At 43.5% G+C, this 22236-nt stretch overlaps 1 protein-coding gene across 1 annotated transcript; it reads right to left on the bottom strand.

Moving 5' to 3' along the window:
• Positions 1-3740: 3740 nt before the first annotated feature.
• LOC310942053 (YY1-associated factor 2-like) lies at positions 3741-21498 on the bottom strand (the record flags this gene model as incomplete). The annotated part of the gene is made up of 4 exons (XM_083907330.1): positions 21366-21498; positions 20797-20922; positions 4150-4305; positions 3741-3996 (listed from the first exon to the last, which is right to left on the bottom strand). Exons 1-4 carry the CDS (start codon positions 21389-21391, stop codon positions 3741-3743), a joined length of 564 nt encoding a protein of 187 aa, XP_083763456.1. The 5' UTR covers positions 21392-21498.
• Positions 21499-22236: the final 738 nt, after the last annotated feature.

Raw genomic sequence — 22236 nt, forward strand, 5'->3', positions numbered from 1 at the left:
GTGTGTGTGTGTGTGTGTGAAAAAATAATAAAAACATGAGCATAAGAACAGGACATTTTAGATTATTTTTCTTATTTTCTTATTCAGACAAGTAATAAACAGTTCACACATTGAGCATGGCAAAAGCAAAACAACCCCCCCCCCCAAGAAAAAACAAACAAATGCATGACACTAACACACGTTTTTTTTTATAGTGTCCTCCATTTCGGTAACAACCAAATAACAAAAATGTCTGTCTGAACAATTCTCACAAGCCCACACGCCTAGTCCCAGCTAGTGTAGTGCACCGATGAGAGCACATCTGACACGTTGAAAAACCATACTAACAAACTAAGAGACATCACCTGTCCCACAATATACAGAGACTGTAGTATTATCATGCTGTGACAGTTCTCCCAATGTGTGCTAAAGTGTTTTTTTTTTTAAGTAAAAAAAACAAAAGTCAATAACACTGATATGATGGATAATACAGCCACGTCAAGACATTGTAGTACAATATTTTTTTTTTATACTTTTTTTTTTAGAAATATTCATTTTATTTGTGTCGTTAATCTACAGGTTTTTTTTATAAGTTATTGTGACGTTAGGTTGATCTATAAGTTCTGCTGGGGAGTTTAGTATACTCTAAAGTTCCTCTACTTTTGTATCGTCAAAAAACCGGAGGAAGTCGAAAAAAACAGTTTTGTGACGTCCCCGTCACACCATAGTGATATCCTCTATATAGCTCATAAATATGTCCAGAGCTAAAAAAAAAAACAAAAAAACAACAACCTCTTTTTCAGTTGTACAAGCACCCTCCTGGGTCCAAAACTGGGTCCCTCTCCGTGGCAGCAGAACAAGTGTTGAGCACGCCGTGGTTCTCCCACTGGGACGGTGAAGCAGGTGCAGTTCCGTTTTGCAGCAGCAGAGATTAAAGGGACAATACCGGTGCCGTTTCTTAAACAACATTTACAGCAGGGAACTGAACATTGGCTCCTATTATAGCGAAATAAAAGCAGGAATCCGATGATGTGAAAGTGTTGAAGTCATGCCATCGACAATAAACACGGTGCAAAATTTGAATTAGGCATGTCACTGGTTGGTAAAAGCTTCTGCATGACCCGAGTCCTTATATAGAAGTCTCTTTATGAAGCAGCCATCTTGGCAGGCAATACCCCTGGGTAGTTATTACAGGACCAGGCTCCCATCTAAATGAATGGGAAGAACGCCATAACTGCACTTTCAGAGGTCACTAGGGCTTACAAAGTGTGTGTAGAATGGATTGAATTAGCCTCAAAAACACTTTTTTCCCCTAATAGGATATAAGTCACAGAGTTTTGTACTCCAGTTCAAATCCTGGATTTACCAAGGCCCTTTGTGTGGAGTTTGAATGTTTTTTTCCCATGTGTGTGCATGTATGTGGGGGGTGGTTCTCTCCGGGTTCTCCGGCTACATCGCACAGTTGGGTTACATGGAGACTCTAAATTGACCATAGGTGTGATTGTGAATGGGGTGAAAGGTTGTTTGTTTAACCTGCAAGGTATGACTGGCGACCTGTCCAGGGTGTATGAATGGAGCGATCCCTCGAGATGTCTTTTCACGTTACGATAAACAAACGCTTTACATTTGTGTGAAATCCCTCACTTTTATGTCAGCCACCAACCTCATTGCAGACTTAAAGCGCTTCTCCGTGATTCAGTTCTAGCACAACTCGGCACTGCGTGACGATACTCGGTTTATTTTGCTTTCCCATTAGGGATTTTTAGTATCTGCTCTGGTGAGTTTCCAATTGAGCTGAGCCGAAACCTAAAACCAAACAATGCCGAATTGTTGATCAAGACTTAAAAAAATCCTGAAAATATCTGCTAATCTCCAACATTTAGCAAGGGCATTTAGAAAATCTCAATATTTAACAGGGGAGTCTGGTGCATTTAGCGATAGCACTGCTGAAAACCACGATTCTTTGAGTGGTATGTCTTCCTGTGTTGCAACGCTTTTTCTAGCTCTATGTTGGGCAGCCCAGGTTTATAGGCTTGACAAAAAACCTTTTTAGTTCTAATATCTGGTAAAGACTTTCTTTATTAGCTGCTAGCTAATTGCAAATGTGCCGTTTCATGCTAGACAGGAAGTAGAAAGCAGCTTCTCTGAAATGGTTTGCTGGATATGACGGATTGACGTTGGAGCTACAAGTAGTATGTGGAGGTCTGGAAACTAAAAACGGGGTCGTACCTATGTTCCCCGGGTCATATGTTCCCCGATTGGGGAGCATCGGACCTTTTTTTTAAAAAAAAAAGCATGTTTATGTTCCCCACTTTGTGGAAGCCTGGGTGTGGAGCTCCAGGGTAAAGGGTTAGGGTTAGGGATAGGGCTAGGGTCCTATGTTCCCCGGGTCCTTTTGGGTGAACATCGTGGAACATAGAACCCTTTTTCAGAGATAGGGTCCTATGTTCCCCGGTTTCATACAAAGCGGGGAACATAGGACCCGGGGAACATAGATACGGTCCCTTAAAAACAATTGGCTAGCCAGTTCACATTGTTTTTTTTACAGAATAACAATTTCTTCCTATGTTTCGTATCAAAAATATCACCTAAAGCTGGAATGCAGGCCTTTGCGCACATACCATTCAAGCCCTTGCTAAGGTAACACAAACTATTAGCTCCAGATTAATGTGATTTTGAAAGATAACCTTAGTGATATGGAATGCTATAGCTACTAGCGGTAGCATCCGAGAAACGTTTTTTTTCTGCTGCTCCGTTTAAACAAAAGAAATTCAGCATTCAGTGAAAACTTGATCAAAGGTATGGGCATGCAGTACAGCTTAAGAGCACAAAAGTGTTTGTGTCATTACCTTAACTGCGAGAGGAGGTGATTAAAGTTCCGCACTGCAAGTTTGCCAGCGATTGTAAAGATAATGAACACGTCCAATGGCAGCTAAGTTAGAAAAAGAGCTGTCTCGCGGTGACTGTGGCACAAATTTGAACAATGACACCGGTATTAACCTTTTAAAAAAAATCATCTGCTGTACTTTTATCCGTCCCATTACGTAGACGTAAGCACGGCCCGAGCTGCTCCAAACATGATGGACATCAACAACCGGTGCCGGAGGTGTGGTACCCATACTGTGTTGACAAAAAGTCACTCATCGGGAGACACAGTTCAGAAGTAAAAGCTTGGGAGTATCAAGATCGGGAAGTGACGGTACACTGTCGGAGTGAAAGTTCAGTGAAAGGACACTGTGTACTCGAGGCTTCAGGTTTATGACAGGTAGGTAAAGAATCCAGACGGAGGCTGAGAATTCCACAGGGGGGGGAGAAGAAAAGGTCATTCTGCCTGTCACTGAAGATGATACCACAGGTGGGGGTGGGGGGGGGGGCTGCACATTTGGTTTGACAAAAAAAAGATGGAAAAACAATGAAATCTCAAAAGGCAGGTGCGGCTCGAGTCAAACCGAGAGTCCCCCAACACACGGGGGCGAAAACGCCGACTTGTGATGTGTAGGCGACTGCAACTTTCAAGATGAAGCTCAGGATATTTTTCGTATTGCTTTCTAAATGCGGAGAATCGTTTTTTTTTAATGATTTAAACCTGTGGAATCCCGATGGGTTGGCACTTCCTTCTGTCACAAATCCAGAAGGAAGTGAACATAAAAAGTGTTGTGCAGCCCAAAAGTGAACGTTGGGATTCCTTTCCAGTGACTTTGCGGATGAGACTGTGGCCGGAGCTGGATGGGGGGGTGGGGTTTGAAGCCGGGGGGGGTGACTCAGTGAGATTCGCCGTTGACTGAGCTCCCCTCTCCCCGGGGCGAGGAAGAGCGGGAAAGCCCCTTCTCTGTGTTTTCTGAGCTGGAGCCATTTTGGCTGTGGTGATCGACCACCGATGACGCGGCGCTGGAGGATGTTGCCGAGGTGGACGAGGGCTTGACCTTCTCCTTAAAGTCTGTTATGATGACCGTCAGGTCCCCAACTGTCACCTCCAGGTGCTGGGCGCTGCTCCTGTCAATGTTTTTTAATCTTGGCCTGATGAGAGATAATAAAAAAAAAAAAAAAGGTATTTTAAGTTATGTGTTTAAATGGCTTAACTGTATCATGTATAGGTTCTAGTGTTTACCCCTGCATCCCTGTTGGTATCGGGTTCCTGCTGATGGCCCAAAATGGTGTCAGTTCGCTTACCTCATCTTCTTGTGACTGTTCTTCTTGAGCGCCGGCTCTCTGTCGCTCTTTTCCCTCTCCACCCGTTCCTTTTTTTCCTTTTTGGGCTGCGAGGGTAGCACAAACTGCTGCGTTACCTGCTGCTGCGAGACGAGCTGGGAGACGGGACGAGGTTTCCTGATCCGGGAGGAAGGGGAGGGTAAAGGGAGAGAAGACGTAAAGAGGAGAGGAGAGACAGAGTGTGGCAGATTAATGAGAGGGAAAATCACAGTGAACACATGGCTTCATGCTAACGTTCCACCATCATCAAGACCAATAATTGCTGCCAGCGCTGGTTAGGATGGCGTCGCTGAAGTGTTCTTCACACCGGCAGCAACTTGGGCACCACACGCACAGAATAAACCTCAGGATTCAGCTCATCTGAGAGATATGTTGGACCTGCAGGGGCTTGCGTTTAGCACCCACAGGGATACACATCGACAAGAATGAGATCTGCTCTGCTGAGAACAAAGATGTGATAGGAATTTTAAATGTGATGAATAATAAACTGATCTCAGAATACATAACAAGTATGCGCCATTTCACGGCTGCATGATTTTTTTTTTTTTGCCCCCCAAAAAAACCAAAGGCAAACTCACCAAGATATGCATAAAACCGAGGATGATGTGATACTGTAATGGAAAGGTGGAATGGGAGGTCAGCTTTAACTGAAAGCCCAATGTCACATTTTGACTGAAGGTCACATCCGAGGCAAATGGGAAACATTAAAGTCTAAGTGTGGACAGTCTTGACTGGTATCTCCTGACACGTTTGCTCATTACTGCTGCAACAATCCCCCCCCCCCCAACCACCACCACCACCAGCTTCCTGCTTTTCAACAATGGCTTTCAGTTGTGTTCATGGCTTCAGTCCACTTACACACTTGCCAAGTGAGGAGGATGTGCCTTCAAATAGAGGCTCCACACCAACATTGATCTGATATCATGTAATAGCGATTCGGAACGTACCGAACTAAATGTTCCCGCTTCCAGTCATATTTCCATCCTCCAGGAGTATCTGTGTCTAAAAAATTATACATTATTCAATTGCTCTTGCAACAGTTTGCACGAGTTGTGCGATCGTGTTGCCGTGTGAGAGAGTGTGTGTGTGTGTGTGTGCTTTGAATCCCAGCCAAAAGGTGAGGGTGTTGACAAAGGATATCTGTAGAGTGAGTCAAGGCAACCTGGGGCCAACCCTTTTGCATGCAAACGCTCAGTTATGTCGGTCTGCACCTTCGCACATCACGGCATGCAAATAAGTGTGCATAATAGAAAAATAAAAAAAACATGTGCAACCATAGCACCCGTGTACACCAAAGCACATTGAGGCACATGACTGTACACAGCCGTGTGATCGTCACAGGGAATGATAAGAAGAGTGGAGCATAGTTTCCATTGTCTAAGCTCTGCTGAATTCACTAAACTGAGCTGTTATTTCATGTAGGGCTGCAACGAACGATTATTTCTTTCGTTTAATCTGACTTTCTTTGTCATAGGAAGTAAATAAATCAGGAAATATTGCCCAGAAAACATCAGAAACACTTCCTTGGTAATTGGTCGACTGATGTGGGTTTTTCTTTTGCCGATGCCAATCTTTAGAAGTGTGCACCCTCTATGAAATATAACAGTTATTAATAACAAATGACACGTTGATTTGCTTAAAGGACTCATACTATACCCTATTTCTACAAGTTAACCTAGTTCCCTGGTGTCCTAATGAACATGTCTGTGACATGCTTTGGTCAAAATACCTTAAGGATGAAGCACCATAGCAGTTCAATCACCCTGCCAAAACAGCCCTGTTCAGATCGCTCTGTTTTGAGTGCCTGTCTCTTTAAATGCAAATGAGACACAGGAAACTACGTCCGCGTCACTGAGGCTCCAGCAGCTAACAGCCGTTAGCATTTGGAAAAGCGATCATTTGACGACTCTAGGACACGTAAATCCTCTGAGGCTGGAAGGTTGTGTAGAACTCTGTGCAGCCAAGAATAGAATACTTCGCGGACTCCCGCTCTTCCAGATACTATCGCCTTCGCCTGCACTCACGCGTTTTCTAGGGACAAAGCGGAGCTCCGTGAGACTACAATTCAAGGAATTTAGCACATTGTGACGTCCCAATGTGCGCGGAAGTCAACATTGCGTGTTTTATCGCCTGCACTCAGACTGAAACGGACTACAAAAACATGACTGAGTCACCTTTTTTCACACTTTCTCCAGAGTCTCAAATATTAAAATGATGTAAAAAGTCAAGTTTAGACAATATGTCCCCTTTAACTGAAACATTAATTGAACAGCACTGCGTTTTTTTATCTGCACATGCTGTATTTTAAATGAAAGTAATAGTAAAGTATGCATGGAACAGGTCACCTGAAAAAGTTGCTTATGAACTAAATAGTACTTGACTGATGCCAAAGAGTCAAAAGTCTAACTCAAGTGTGTCTCCGATCTGTCTCAGAACCCGTTTAAACCGCACTGGAAATCTAAAACACTCGCAGTTGCTCCGTGAAAAATATTCCTGCACTCGCCTGAAGCAATTCGAAGAGTGTAACTCTGCACAAGTACAGGCTGTGCAAATGTACTGGACTTAACAGGATCCATTCAGAGAATTAGTCCGAGCACTTAGCCAAGTGTTGCAGACACTGCGGCACATTTCTGCCCAAATAAGAGCCCGGGTGTCCTCGGAGGGTTCTGCTTCACTTTTTCTTTGAGGAAATGGTGTAAATAAGGGCGAAGCTACCGTCTTGTTCTGCGGGCAAAGCTATTGTTGAACAGTTCTGCGATGACCTAAATTGGGACCTGGCTTCAAAACAGTCCCTCCTGGAGTGTTTTTTAACTCCGAGTTATCGCTGCCCTCATGGAACATGCAGAGATGCTCGACAGTGAAAATGCAAATGGGTCTCTTGGCCAACATGACTGTCTGATGTGGAGGAGATGTAGAGATCCTCTTATATGTCAGTCCCGTCAGCACAAAGAGGCAGAACTGCTGACACGCTTTTCTTTAAATAAAAAAAAAGGCAGAAGCATCACTAAGTCCTTGTTTCTCAGCTCGAGTAATTTGCCGCTCTCCTTGACATCCTTTACACCCAGCACTCCTCCTCCTCCTCCTCCTCCTCCTCCTCCTCCTCCTGCAGCAGCGCTGTCTGGGGTTTGTGAATTTGCTGGAGCTCGTACACAAAGCAGCGGCTGTCTCAACACAATCGACCGTCCTGCCCTCGGGGACAAAATGTTAGCAGCTTCCAAAAACAGAAAAAAAAAAAAAAAAAAAAAGTCAAGCCTGCGTCTGCCTCATTCATAACCCTGCGTTTGGTCTGGGATTGTTCGGTAAATCCAGCTGAAGACGTGGCGTCTGTGTGATTCTCCCTGTGATGAATTAGTGCTGCTTATTAACGCAACAGATGAGCACTGTATCTTTTTCAATAATGCCATCTGAACGTGACACTGAAAGACTGCCCCTCAGAGCGAAAACGACGGGGCCTGATATAAACATATTTTGGTACATCCTATCCTCCTCGTGCATAACACAATGAAGTCGATTCTCACCAACGGAGCCCGGGTTCAATAACCTGGAGGTTAAAGAGGAGACAAACTAATATTACAGCGAGGCAAAGCAGCAGACCTAAACAGAGCTGCCTCTGTTAACCCAATCAAACAGTTATTATCTTAGCACTTAGGCCTTCACTGCTGGCCTCACAAGCCGACTGCCCCGCGTTTTTGTGTGGCTCCGTCTATTGATTCCAACAGGAATTCCTGTGCCTAATGTAACGGCCGATTCTCTCTGACGTTTATAGTGCGCGTTGGAAACCGTTGTGCCGAATCGATACTTGCTCCACTCCGTGCCATCTGTTTTACAGCAGCTAATGGAGCCCCACGCTGAGAAATTAGGACATTACGAGGGGACGGCTTGAAGGCATCGAAAAAGGCGAGGGTGAAGGCAACAATGGACGTCTGTCACCATCTTTTATTTTCCACTTTTAATTCACGGAATGGGAGGTTAGGTCGGGCCCAAAAAGTAGTAGTAGTAGTAGTGTCACTACCATATAAAGATCTATAAAAGCCTGTGTCCATGTCCCGAGGTGTCCTGTGGACACTTTTACAGGCGTCTCTTTTACTATTGTGGTCAATGGGAAAATTGCTTTTTGGGCTCTTTCTGTTGCAGTACCCACAGTGGCCACCATGTAAAAATTGTCTTCAAGGCAGAGGGGGCGGTGCTCTATCCAGTTCTTATTATACATCCACGTGAGATCCGCTTCCATCAACGCATATGTTGCTAATGACGATACGCTTTCCTGGTTTTTCAAATGATGCGTTCATGGCCGCAGGTTTTTTTACACCTTCACACAATAGGACGTGGGAGAAAAAAAACCCAAATGCTTGCTCAAGGGCCCGAGGATAGTGGCAGGAAATATCGGCCCAGGTCGGGCTTGAGAATCGGTGTTGGTTTATTTACTCATAAGAATCACTGGATTGGATATTGGAAAAAGCAAAATGTAAAATCCAATATTATTGAACCTCTACATTTCATATTACTGCTTCACTAAGCACAATCTTTACAAACGTGGGCTGTTTATTTCTTCTCTAAAACAGTAGAATATTTAAAGCATAAGCCAGCACCTTAACTTGGGGTCAGTTGTCTCCAAGAGGAAACTTGGACTTTGTAAGCAGGTTTCGTACAGTTTTCCATGACCTTTCAATGACTTCTCTCCATAACCTTTCATTGAATTTCCAAGACTTAAAATCGGTGCCTCGAAATCAGACATCGAAAAAAATCCATGTGTTAAAGCATAATTTTGAAGACTGCTCCATGTCAAAAGTTGCATCAAGCCATTGCTAGTTTCCTTAATAGAAGCATTCCTCTTTTTCCAAAGGTTAAATTCCAGCGTTTTTGCCTTCAACCTTAAGCTAAAGATGAACTTGTCTCACCCTGTGAGCTGGAAAAAGGCTGCAAAGTACGTGCGCCGTCACTGATCCCACATCAACTTTCTTGAAACGAGGAAACTCTGGCTGACTCCTTTCCCAAACGCATCACACACAAACCCATCTCAACTTCTTTTAATCCTTTTGGAACTCGTCTCCTTCTGATGCACCCGCCGACCTTCCATTTTTTTTTTATTTCTTCCTTTGGCCTGTGTTCGTGAACAGACAAATAACCACAGCTCCCTGTGGTCCAGCGGCGCAACAAAATATTAATAACCTCTCCAGTTTTGAATGTGTCACAGATGGAAAATGTCTCTCCAAGACAGATTTTCAGGAGGAGTTCAAATTATGAGGCTGTCCGGTTTCTGCCACAGTGGACACACGGGTCAACACGGCTGCTTGATGCAATTCAGCAATTTGAACAGATGGGATGCTGACCAGTGTGTGAGCCAATGTTTCTTGTTTTTTTTTGATATAAACAAACAGGATTATAATGGGCTTCATATTAAAAAAAACGAGTTCGCAAACTTCCTGCCGCTTCAGATTTGATCCCAGTGCAATGCGGACACAACACCAAAGTGCATCTGCCAAATGATTTATCGAGTTTTATTACACATCCTGGTGGATGGGCCACAATAAACCTGAACACATGTGCTATAATAACTCCACCATCCCCTTCTGCAGGGCCTGCATCAGCAGGTGAAACGTCCGTACAAGGACATGGAGGTCTGCGAAGGAGGTGCACTGAAGTGGGTGGCTACAAATCAAGCTTAATTTGCTTTGGAGGTTGGAGCTGGTTTGGAATTGAAATTCAAAATAAAGTTATTATTCGGAGCGTTTGCTCTGTAAACTGTGCTAACAAGTCACGTGTTTTACATCCAAGAGCTTTCCACACAGATAAAATGTGCTGAAGCCAGGGAAGAGAGGGGGAAAAAAACTGGCTGTGACTATTCCGTCATAAACACTTAATTTAAGTCTTGCATGTTTAATGGTTTTACTGACCCAATTAGAAACAGGAAAAAGGATTACTGTAAAGGTAAATTCGACCTTGTGTGTTTTAGCGCATCGTTGTAAAACGACTATATGGAATTCACCACAGCAGTAAGTGCTGGAAATCCTTGAAAAGTGCTTGAACTTGATCTTGATGTAATGAATTATTTACATTCTAAGACCTATTTCTGTCAAAATAGGAGTATTTCAGAAACTGTGATTCAGTTTATTCTAGTAAAAATACAGCTATACAGCTCATATGCCAAACACTGATCCATTCTGCAGCACGGCACGACCTGGGGGGCATGTTTCTCTATCGTCCTGCTCGTTGTTTTGAGCACATTTAATCAAAAAACGATTGCGATTAGAGTCGAAAACCAAACGGACACAAGATGGCCGACTGAAAGAAAGCTCTGATTACTGCATGCAAAGTCAGCAGCTCAGGACTCTGCAGATGTTTGACCTGCCTGCTAACATTTGTCAAGTAGATTGTGTGATGAGCAAACAGACCACACGACAACACTTGATGGACTGCAAATACACACTTGTGTGTGTGTGTGTGTGTGTGCACGCCCGATTCGATAAACAAACCTTACTGCTCTGTGATGATTATAAGATGGTTGTGAAATAGCTGATTTTATGCCCTGTTGAACAGTCTCCATTCAGGTGGAGGTGCTTTGTGTGTGTAAGGTTTTCTATCAGCGGGTTGTAGGACTGCACCTGGGAGCTCCTCCAGCCCAGTGATTAATGTCTTTCCTTGCCCATACATGCTTTCCTGTGTGTGTGTGTGTGTGCGCGTGTGTGTGTGTGTGTGTGTGTGTGTGTAGAAAGACAGAGAGACAGATGGCTCTCCACGTCCTGTGGTTTATGACACCTTCTACAGCCTGCGAGCCACACTCTACCACACCAACCCTCTACCACACCAACACTCTAACACAAACGCCCACCTGCCCTGACACACACACACACGCGCACACATGCACACACACACATATACACACACAGAGTAGTATGTCATGCATCAGTGTCACCATAGTAATTACAGGCTTATCATGTCGCCATAATCTCGAGCCGCACTGACGTGATAACAGGCAGCTTCATTGTCCCTGGTGTACTCGCAGTTTTGCGAGTGAACGCCAACACCAGTAACCCACACATCCACTGTGCGAGGATGTAATAATTCAGATGGGATAATAAAAACACAGTTTGCGTGCACTTGTTTTATAGTGCTGTTATTTTACTTGTTTTTTTGTTTTTTTTTAATTGGTTGCAGTCATAATCCCAGTTTATCGCTGCTGCAGGTTTGACGCAATTTGTTAAAAAAACAAACATTGCTTCACTCTTTCCCCCCTTCCTGCACGCATCCTGTGTGTAGCTTCAATGTCCTTGCCCAATAAAAAAAATGCTCCTGCAACGAATGGGAAATTAAGTCATTAAAAAAACAGGCAGCAAAATGCAGCAATGTCACTGTCCCACACGGTTAAGCTACAAGACGCCACTAAAGGCTAATTTATACTCTATGCAAAAGACAGACGGAGCCGTTCTTCTGTACTTAATTTTGTTGAAACAGGGCAATACCACCAGCATATGGGTGGGGCAGTATAGAGTCAATAGTCCAATCGGTGCAGTTGCAGAAAAACAACTGTAAAACCAGAACTCGCTGGTTTATCCCTGCAGCCAGAAAACGAAGAATGACTGCCAGGTGTACGGCTTCACTCAGTGCCGCGCTGTCGTTTTAGGAGCTATTCGGCTAAGCAAATTGTCAAAAGTCGCGGCAGACATACAGAAATATTGCTCGTCATCGATCTCCATAATCGCCAACACCAACGAGTAATATTCCCCATTAATGGGACGACTTAGATTCAGTGGTCAACAACTTGGTACTCGGAACTGCCCTCTAGAGGAAGTATTGTGTAAACATCCATACCAACGCAAAAGACGCATGGAGTTATATAGGGTAGTGACGAGATAACTTTATGAACGGAAGGACGGAAGTAAAACGGCATTAATACAGAGGCCTACATATTGTCACATACAATTATTTTTGTATCCTAACCATGTCCTACACAAAATATAACGGTCATTAATCTTTAACAGCAAGGGAAATATGCCACCCATTGGCTTTATTCCACACTGCACCTTAGGGGGTGTTTTACGTTTCAAGACTACCATCAAAGCATTTGCTGCCACACCTAAAGTGTACCTCAAAGATATTCTGTCGTATCGCAGCCCTGATTTGAACACACCCACCATTCAGATATAAATGTGTAGCTGTCACATGCTTTTCCTGTTTCTGTCGTGATTTCAAAATTCACATTTGTGACATTAAACATTCATTAGTTTCGTGGTTAAAGTGGGGGAAAATGGAGGTGTGAAGGATGAAGCGGCTGCTTTTATGGCCACATAAACATCTTTACTCCAGTATTCATGTCTTGTGTACACATGGTTCTGGAACAATGCAGCACACGGAGACTTTCTTCTATAAATTTCAATTGCAGAAATCTTTCTCCAGGCAGCATTTAATGTGTGCATATACAGAAACATTTTAGTGTGCATTACTTTTCCAGTGATAGCGCCTTTTTTTTCCTCCAGTAATGCAGCTCTTCTGGGAACAGAATATCAAACATTATAGAATGATAATTACTCCTTTCTGCATTTGTCTAATGCCAAATTTCACAACCATCTCTGATGCGGCTCCAAAACCTCCATTTGACACGAGTCAGACGGCACCAGCAGGCTGATCATTATCTTATGTTTATGATGATATCTACTGAAACTAATCACTGGCTAGTTTCATGGGGAAAAGGCTTTGAAAAGGCATTAGTTTTATTGTCTGTATCTGTGTGTGATTCTTCTACTGTGCTCCCCCTTTTAGATATGCAATACATCTAATCTATCTCATCTCGTTCACAAGCATATGGTGATATTTTTGAGTTAGACATTTACTTATGGACACACAAATGTTTGTTTTTTTCAGTCATATCTCATATAAGGATTGCTCAAAACTACTTTTGTGTCAAATACGTTACCACAATATCACAACCTTGATATCGGTGTGTTTGATTTGACGAACATAACGGCTCATTAAACTCTTGTGCTGGTGAACATAATGTTCCAACAGTGCGATAAGACATTTGTAGCCCTCCCTCACTTCATAGTTGACGCACATCTCTCAATAAACATAAATAAATGTTAGTCAGAAATAAATATAGAACATTTAGGACCAGGTCAACAACAACAACAACAAGACCTCTCTCTTCCACAACCGCCGCTTCTTCTTTTTTCGTCTGCCCTTTGTCTCTTGGCTGTGGACTGTGAGTTAGCCACACGGCTAACGCTAGCCACAGACAGCAGGCTAACGACAAACAAAGGGTCAGAGGCTGACCCTGTTCGACTAGAAGGCGACATGTCACGGCTCTCTCCGTGAATACGAGGGGCAACAAAAAAAGAAACGCAGCTAATGCTACCAATGCTAGCAGTGCTAGTAATAAGACGAGTCACTTGAAGACATAACCTTGGACATATGGCATACGTATACATTCGTTTACTACTTTCAGTTTAATTGCATGTCACGGCTCTCTCCGTGAATACGAAGGGCAACAAAAAAAGACATGCAACCAACGCTAGCAGTGCTAGTAGTAACCCAAGACATTTGAGGACATAACCTTGGACATGGGCATATGGAGACAATTGTTTACTACTTTCAGTTTAATTCAGGGTCAGAGGCTGACCCCGTTCGACTGGAACGCGACATGTCACGGCTCTCTCCGCGACTACGCGGGTCAACAAAAAAAAGACACGCAACTGTTGGTAGCCGATGCTACCAATGCTAGCAGTGCTAGTAGCAAGACAAGACATTTGAGGACATAACCTTGGACACTGGCATACGTATACATTTGTTTACTACTTTCAGTCTAATTCATGCTGCTAAAATGATATCCTGTGAGTAGATATTGGCTTAAGTCCATGCCTAAATACATATGCACTTTACCACTATTTTATTTATTTATGTCACACCACTATTTCAGACTGTCGCATGTGTGTATTTTCACTTGCGTGAAAACCAACTGCTGGTAAGCCAAATGCACAGTCACAGGTCAATTCTGAGCTTGTGCAGAGGATGATTTTCAAAAACAACAACAACAAAAAAACCCATCTTTGCAAGCCAAATGCTCCCAGCGAGCCAGAAAAAAAAAAAGGGGGTCTGTGCTTGTTTTTAGGTGGAGCTGATGAAACGTTGCACATCAGTCAATCTGTCACCGAGTGGACTGTCTTAAGTTAAGTTCAGCGCCTGAAGGCAGAGAGAGAGAGGGGGTGAGATGGAAGGAGATTGCTGAGGGGAAAGAGTTCAGGCTTGGGCGAAAGAGAGCAAACAAAACACCGGGAGACGGAGGAGAGAAACACAGTGGAAACATGATCGAGCTCGCTGTTCTGAGATGTAAGAAATATAATGCTGCTTAACAAGTTCTTCACTGGAGATTGCACACACACACACACACAAGCACGTGTTTCCCTGGTGGACCTGACCTGTCGCAGCTCGGCTCAGTGAACAGATACAGAGGGGTGGAGGTGATAGAGACACACACACACACACACAGAGATTAGATTTGGATTTAACTGGGCGTCTGTCAGCGCCGCTTCACTTGGCATTCTCGCCAGGTACGTTCACTCCGGAAACGCAGTCTTTGTCTTTAATCGTTAGCGTGACGACACCCTAATCCGGGAACGCGGTGGCATTCTGTGTGTTGCTCAAGGGCAATCCCGGCTGCAGATGCTGGCAGGGAAATCATACACATAACTGTGACCTTGCACCTATAAAACTGCCTCTTATTTTATTTTTTTTAAGCACCACACACACACCGTTTTGATCCATCACGCCGCTTTCCAAAAGCTGGGACTGAGGCCAAAAAGTCACTGAAGATAAAAACAGGAAAGTCTTAAGGTAATGAGGCTGCGTGTGTGTGTGTGTGATGCCCAAGCTCAGCTCTGATTTCTTCATATGAATCTGCACAAACGACTCAATACGATCCTCAACTTCAATTTTTCTTATTAATATACCGTTGGCTACACACACACACACACAAACTCTACTTTGCCCTAAAATGTCCCCATTTTTGAGCTTCCATCACCTCCAGCACTTGCTCGGAACACACAGATCGTGACAGGAAAGGTGACATTTTTTTACGCCTGGGATTAATTCTCTCAAGCTGTGACGAGCGTTTCGTCGATTTTTTAAGCCACTTTTCCCACCGAAGCCAACATCGCTGTCCAACCTGTGACCTTCAGGACCTTCCCCACTGGTCAAACAAGCAGTTAAAAAATCTGTGTTTTAACAGGTTTCTGACCGGTGAGAATGTTTTTAATTGACATTCACTTCTGGGTCAAATGACTGCAATAAAAGCAGGTTTTTATTGGCTCGAGCTGCCGGTGGTATATTAATGGGACCGCTAGACCTGTGCGAACATGTGTGCGTTTTCTTCATTGTTTGCAGTGGCGTCATTTCTGGCACGACGCGAAAGATGCAAACTCATCTTTCCAGCTGTTTCCAGTCAATCTTCCTTTTTTTTTTAACTTTACAGCTCATTACTTTTTATCATTATGTTTATTTCAGGGCGACGGTGGATAAGGGAGAGAGTGAATCGTCTTTCAAATGAAAGGTCAAGGGTTCGAATTCCACCTCTGCTAGTCGTGTACATGCCGTTTGTGTCTCTGGGCACAGACCCTTAAAGGCGCCATATGTTAGAATGTGGCCAAAAACAGTTACTACACTCAAATTCAAAATATAGAGGTCTTTCAGGTTTCGTTTTCTCCGCCACTGTAGCTCAGACGTAACTGGTAACCTGTGGTTGCTCGGCAGCTGAGACTCTACTGACTGCAATGATTGGTCGACGGCAGTAGGTGGCGCCACATGCCAAAACATGGTTTCAAAACATAAACATGATTTGCGGTCTGCAAAATATTATTTTTAACGCAAACATGTTGTTGTTGGTGAGTTCAGTTTGTTATATGAACATTATTCCTGAGTCTCTTTAGGATAATTTTATGGCCAGTTTTTTATGCTTTAGATTTATTACATAATGCACCTTTAACCCCCCCAAGTTGTGAAAAAGCTGTACGCAATGCAATGAAGGTGCGAATGAATGGGTGAAACTGCAGTTTTGAGTCGTACATTTTCACTTTCTGTTCATTTTTTAATGTCAGACTGAAGTAAAAGACACAAAACAGCGTTGTTTTCTTCCAACCAACCACTGGAAATAGGAATGACAACTATCCCCCTTTTATAGTGGGCTGACCCAGGTTCAAAAGCCCTGCGTAAACACACTAATGTTAGTGTGAAAGAGGCTTTACTCTGTCCAGCGGATGCTCCTAAATGCTGCCTGGGCTGACTATGAATACATTACTTCACAGTTCTAGTTTAGTCATGCTTGTTTACTAGGCAGCGAGAAAATTTGCCAATGTCCCGCATTAATATTCGGCGTGTTGTTTTGCCCTTTGGCACTTTCCCCTCGCCCACTGAGAAAACCCACTTGTCTGTTGTGTTTGCTCATTAACAGCTGCGACCACCTGTGTGGCCATTTTGCTGCTCGCGTTTGAGTGCTTACATGGGATCTGTGCAACCGTACGGCGGCGGCTACTTCACTTCTGCGGCACTGCAGCTGGAAAAGACGAGCAAGCCATAAACGTTAAATAAGACTTCCTCGTGCATGCTGGCACCGTGCGTCAAGGGTGCAGCGGGGGAAATTCATGGGCCCTTCGGTGTCCTTGCAGTTTTACCTCCCCGAGAAAAAAATCTCCAGATGGGGAGGACAAAGCTTTTGGTGAATGTTTGGACAGTTTGTTGGCAAAGCTGCCGGCTGCTTGTTTGTTATGGAAACACGGCACAGCGTCGTCGGGCAATCGCAACTCACGAATGCAAGACCTGATGACACCAGTTTGTCTGAGGCTCTTTTGTCCGCGCGAGCAGCAAGTCTGCTCCAGTTTGTGTTAAAAAAAATATGCGTGTATTTAAATTTTTACGTGTAAGATTTGCATGTTCAGTACATTTGTGTGTGTGTGAGTCACAGAGGGCTGATTAAGCTGTTGCATAGTAATGAGCTATGGCTGTCTGTCTGGCAGCTGCTCTGACAACCTCTTTTCACAACTTGGCCCTCCCACACACACACACACACACACACACACACACACACTGTGCAGTTTGCACTTGCGCCAACATGACGCAACAGTCCTGAAAAGCGACGACTGCACCGCGCTGTTGTTGTTGTCGTCGTCGTCGTTGTTTTTGCGAGCAGTTAAATCCCAGGGAAAGGGAAGTTGTGCTAATGCGGAAGAGGATCATTAGTGGAGCATGAAAGACGGAGATCATATAACAACACAACAGTTTTGTTAATATACAGAGGAAACGGCCTTGATCCTTCTACTTCAGCTTCAACTCCTCTCAGGAACAGGTCATTTCCTGCTCAAAATCGCTGGTCAGAAGAAACCTCATGCGCAAAGGGCACCGTGTGTGTCTGTGTGAGCACATACATTCTGTGTATTTGTATGCTTGAGTACCCGTGTAGAACCCCCCCCGCCCCCCGCCGCCCGCCGCCGCCGCCACCTCCCTCTTGCGAATATCTCCAGGGCAACAAGATTGATGTGTGTGCTTAAAGAGAGCACCACGCCTGTCCCTCATCTCACTGAGGTCAGTGTTAGCACTTGGGCACAGGAACATGGAGACTAATGTGCAGCTGTGAGGAGATGTGAACGGACAGAACTAACACATAAACATGTTGACTGTAAGAGGGGGGGGGGAACATCAATACGAGAATAAACATAGACAAATATAGGCAACAACCGCCATGGTTTGAACTGAATTTAAAGCTTATATAAATATATGACGATGACACCAATTTACACTTGCTGACCTACTTGTCATCGCAAATATCTAATTAGGCAATCATATAGGCATGTGGGCAGAGCGGTCTTTACTATTTCATAAACTGCTGATCTACTGGGATTTTCACACACAACCCTACAGAAAATGGCTTGAAAAAAATATTCAGTAAGCGGGCAGATCTCGAGGAAGAAAATACTTCGCTTGATGCCGGAGGTCAGAGGAGAATGACCAAGACGGGTCAAAACGGTAGAAAGTAGGGATGAGGCAATACAATATTAAGTATCTGTATCAGTCCTTAATATTACATAAATGCTTCACTGAGCACAGGCTATAAAGAGACGTACACCACACCACTGTCATGAGACCTGAATGCGAGATAGAAACGCACATTTCTGCAGCGATCATGTGGACTTATTTTAGGAAAAAAGCTAAAAGAGTGAGTTCTTTTTTTTTTCTTTTTTTTAAAAAGAAAAGTATCACATTGGTATCCGTAGATACTCTGTGGTAGGAGTATGGCTATCAGACATGAAAAAGCGGTATTGTACAAATACTAATGTTTTAGGTCTCGAGATTTGCGATTTGTTTTGGTTGGCAACATATTGATGATCTACAACCAGAAATTAAGACGTTACCTGCAATCAGGCTCCTATCGAACAGCACCAACGCCATTTCCTCTTAATGGGAACACAACGAACAAAATCGACACCGTGTTCTATTGAAGAAGTCCTGAAGCTCACAGTTGAGACCATTAACTCCTCAGGAAAAGGCCTACTGACGCTATAAATCGAGTGGGAAGTAGGGTCACTTCCCCGTAGACTTCCATTCAAAGGAGTTCTTTGTGCAAACAGCAGTCTCGCCCCCTAGTGGCTGTTCATTAATTCTTATTTCCTGGTTGGCTTTAAGGAGGAAACCAAAGGACTATGTTCGCCAGTGCATTTACAAGCACAGTTTAATTGGGCGAGGGCAGTAGTCGGACTAAGAAAGGCAATGGTACAACTTGCCGAGTATACATGCGAAGTAGAATTAGTAGGTGGTGTTGTATCTCTCTATAAGCTAGTTTTTAACTGAATCAGTTTCCTGTTGACCTTAAGGCCACAGAAAAACAAACCCCGAACGGCGAGATAAACAGATAGTCCAAAAAAAGCCGCCGCCATATGATTTCCCGCAACAGTCCTGTAGTTTATACATCTTCTCCCTCTACTTCCGGGGAGGACATTTTGGTGCATGTACAATACGCCAAGTCCGACTCCAGTCCGACTAAACGTATACATGCAGGAGTAATCGGACTATGAATCGCATTACCCAGGTATGTTAGTCCGACTAAGACTAGCTCGATTTTAGTGAGATTAGTAATTGCTAATGCAATCTGTTTCGCGATATGAGAGAGACTGGTACTATTCTCATTTTCATGTGAATAACATATTTCAAATGATTACTGTGTGATATAATTGCAGATGTCCTCGATGATCTAAAATGGCCTAACCGGCTAAGCGTATACTTGCAGGAGTAATCGGACTATGAATCGCATTATCCAGGTACGTTAGTCCGACTAAGACTAGGTCGATTTTAGTCGGATTAACATGTTAACATGACATTAAGAAAACCATATTATTGTCATAGGGCTGAACGATTTTGAATACTTGCGATTAATTTTGACTGAAATTGTCTAATGCAATCTGATTCGCAATATGAGAGGGACTGGTACTATTCTCGTTTTCATGTGAATAACGGATTTAAAATGATTACCATGTGATATAATTGCAGATGTGCGAGAAACAAAAATGTCCTCAATCATCTAAAATGGCTTTACCGACTAAGCGTACACATGCAGGAGTAATCGGACTATGAATCGCATTATCCAGGTACGTTAGTCCGACTAAGACTAGCACGATTTTAGTCGGATTAACATGAAATTAAGAAAACTGGATTATTGTCATAGGTCTGAACAATTTTGAATAATTGCGATTAATTTTGACTGAAATTGCTAATTCAATCTGATTCGCAATATCAGAGGGACTGGTACTATTCTCATTTTCATGTGAATAACATCTTTAAAATGATTACCGTGTGATATCATTGCAGATGTGCGAGAAACAAAAATGTCCTCAATCATCTAAAATGGCTTTACCGACTAAGCGTACACATGCAGGAGTAATCGGACTATGAATCGCATTATCCAGGTACATTAGTCCGACTAAGAGTAGCAAGATTTTAGTCGGATTAACATGAAATTAAGAAAACTGGATTATTGTCATAGGTCTGAACAATTTTGAATAATTGCGATTAATTTTGACTGAAATTGCTAATTCAATCTGATTCGCAATATCAGAGGGACTGGTACTATTCTCATTTTCATGTGAATAACATCTTTAAAATGATTACCGTGTGATATAATTGCAGATGTGCGAGAAACAAAAATGTCTTCGATCATCTAAAATGGCTTTAAGGAAATTTTGCGCCTACTAGCCCTAACTTAGCATGCACGTAAGCGCACTGAGTGTTTTCTATATGGTCTGTGGTACCGAGCCATCTCTAACAGAAAGTCAACAAACCACTCATTAGAACCAAGGTATGCAGAAGACCACTCAAACCTTTTAAAGCAGATGTGTCACAACAGCAGTCGACACTGGTCACTTTATCAATACGATATCACAATATCTAAAGAAGTGGCCGGTGAGTGCATATACATGTACTACATTAAGCCCATTTTCTTAAGGAACAGGTAAAACAGTTTGTGGAGTTAAAAGAGGGAGCAACTCAGTCCCCAGGGACCCCTCCCACCCAAACACACACACTGGAAGTCACTAAAATGCGAGGAAGCTTAGGGGTAATTTCCATCCATCGTCTTACCTTGTTGAAGTGCCCTTCCTCACATCACACATCATGCACTTGAAAGCCTCGGCCGTGTTCTTGTATGTGCACACGCTGCAGTCCCAAAACCCCTCGTCGGAGGAGGGCTTCGGTTGACGCTTCGGCCTTTAAAAACAGTAAAATGTAAATAAGATTAATAAGAAGAAGGAAAAGGAGGAGGAGGAGGAGGAGGAGGAGGAGGACGATTAGAATGTTGTGTGTGTGTGTGTGTGTGTGTGTGTGGGGAGGGGGGGGAGAAATGGAGACAAGAGGAGTGAGTTCAGATCGCTTCCATGTCAGACAATCGATAGCAAACATCTGGGTAAAGCAGCCTTGTAGGATTTAGGGAAATCATCCGCGAGCGCGCTGAGATCCGACACTGTAATTGGCGATGAGGTTTTAACACCCCCGCGCGTGCAACCTCGCACGCGCGCACACACTCAAAAGCAGAGAGAGAGGGAGAGAGAGAGAGAGAGACGGTGAAGAAAAAACCCTTTTTTTTTTCCAGTGCGCTCGCCGATTACCGCTCCCTCTCCCGGCTTGAATATTCGGGACGTCCGTTTTCTTACCTTGTGGGACTCCTCTTGTCGCCCATGCCAGACCAGGGTTCCCGTGAAGGCGCTGAGACGAGCACAAAGTCGCGTTATTTCCGACAATTTCAGCAAAAGAAGACGCGATGCGCCTGTGCCGCTCGGCTTCCAGCTGTCGTGGAAACTCCGCTTGGGAAATGGTCACGTGACGCGCCGCGGCCAATCAGAGGCCGGGTTACTTCCCGAGGCTGACATTCATCTTGATGAATCGTTGTTGCCTTCACGGTCCCCTCTGTGAGCTGGTATTTTTGTGTTATTGGGCTCATAAACGTGTTGTTATTCGGTAATAACCAGTAATACGCTGTTATTCCATCAAAGCTCCACGGAAGGAGGGGGATGTGTTACACCTCTGCATGTATGTTCATACAACTGCAACTGGATTTACGTTCTTAATCCATTCCTGCAGCACTGTTTTAATATAATATATTAATGAGTGTCATCACGAAAAATAAAAAGACAAAAGACATGCAGGTAAGGCAAATGGGTAATGACTGAAAATAACGTGCTCAAAATGTAAATAAAAGACATAAAAGGACAACGTTTTTAAACAGTATTGGCTCACTCTGGGTACACATTTAAAGCAGGTTGTTCACTTAATAATCCCGGAAGTGAAAAAAATACCGGGATGAAAATGACACGAATGTAAACACAGCATAATAATTAGCTGACAACAACAAAGGCATTTCATTAAAAATAATGAGTCCTAGTCGTCGCTTTCTTTCATTTATATTTTGTTATACATTTTATTTTCTATTGTGTTCTTTGTGTGTGTGTGTGTGTGTGTGTTGCACACGTTTCGACTGACAATAATAATAATAAAAAAAAAAAAAAATCTTGAGTCACGAGCTCC

The sequence above is a fragment of the Microchirus variegatus genome, assembly GCF_963457635.1.
Source record: "Microchirus variegatus genome assembly, chromosome: 20".
NCBI classification, from domain to species: Eukaryota; Metazoa; Chordata; class Actinopteri; order Pleuronectiformes; family Soleidae; genus Microchirus; species Microchirus variegatus.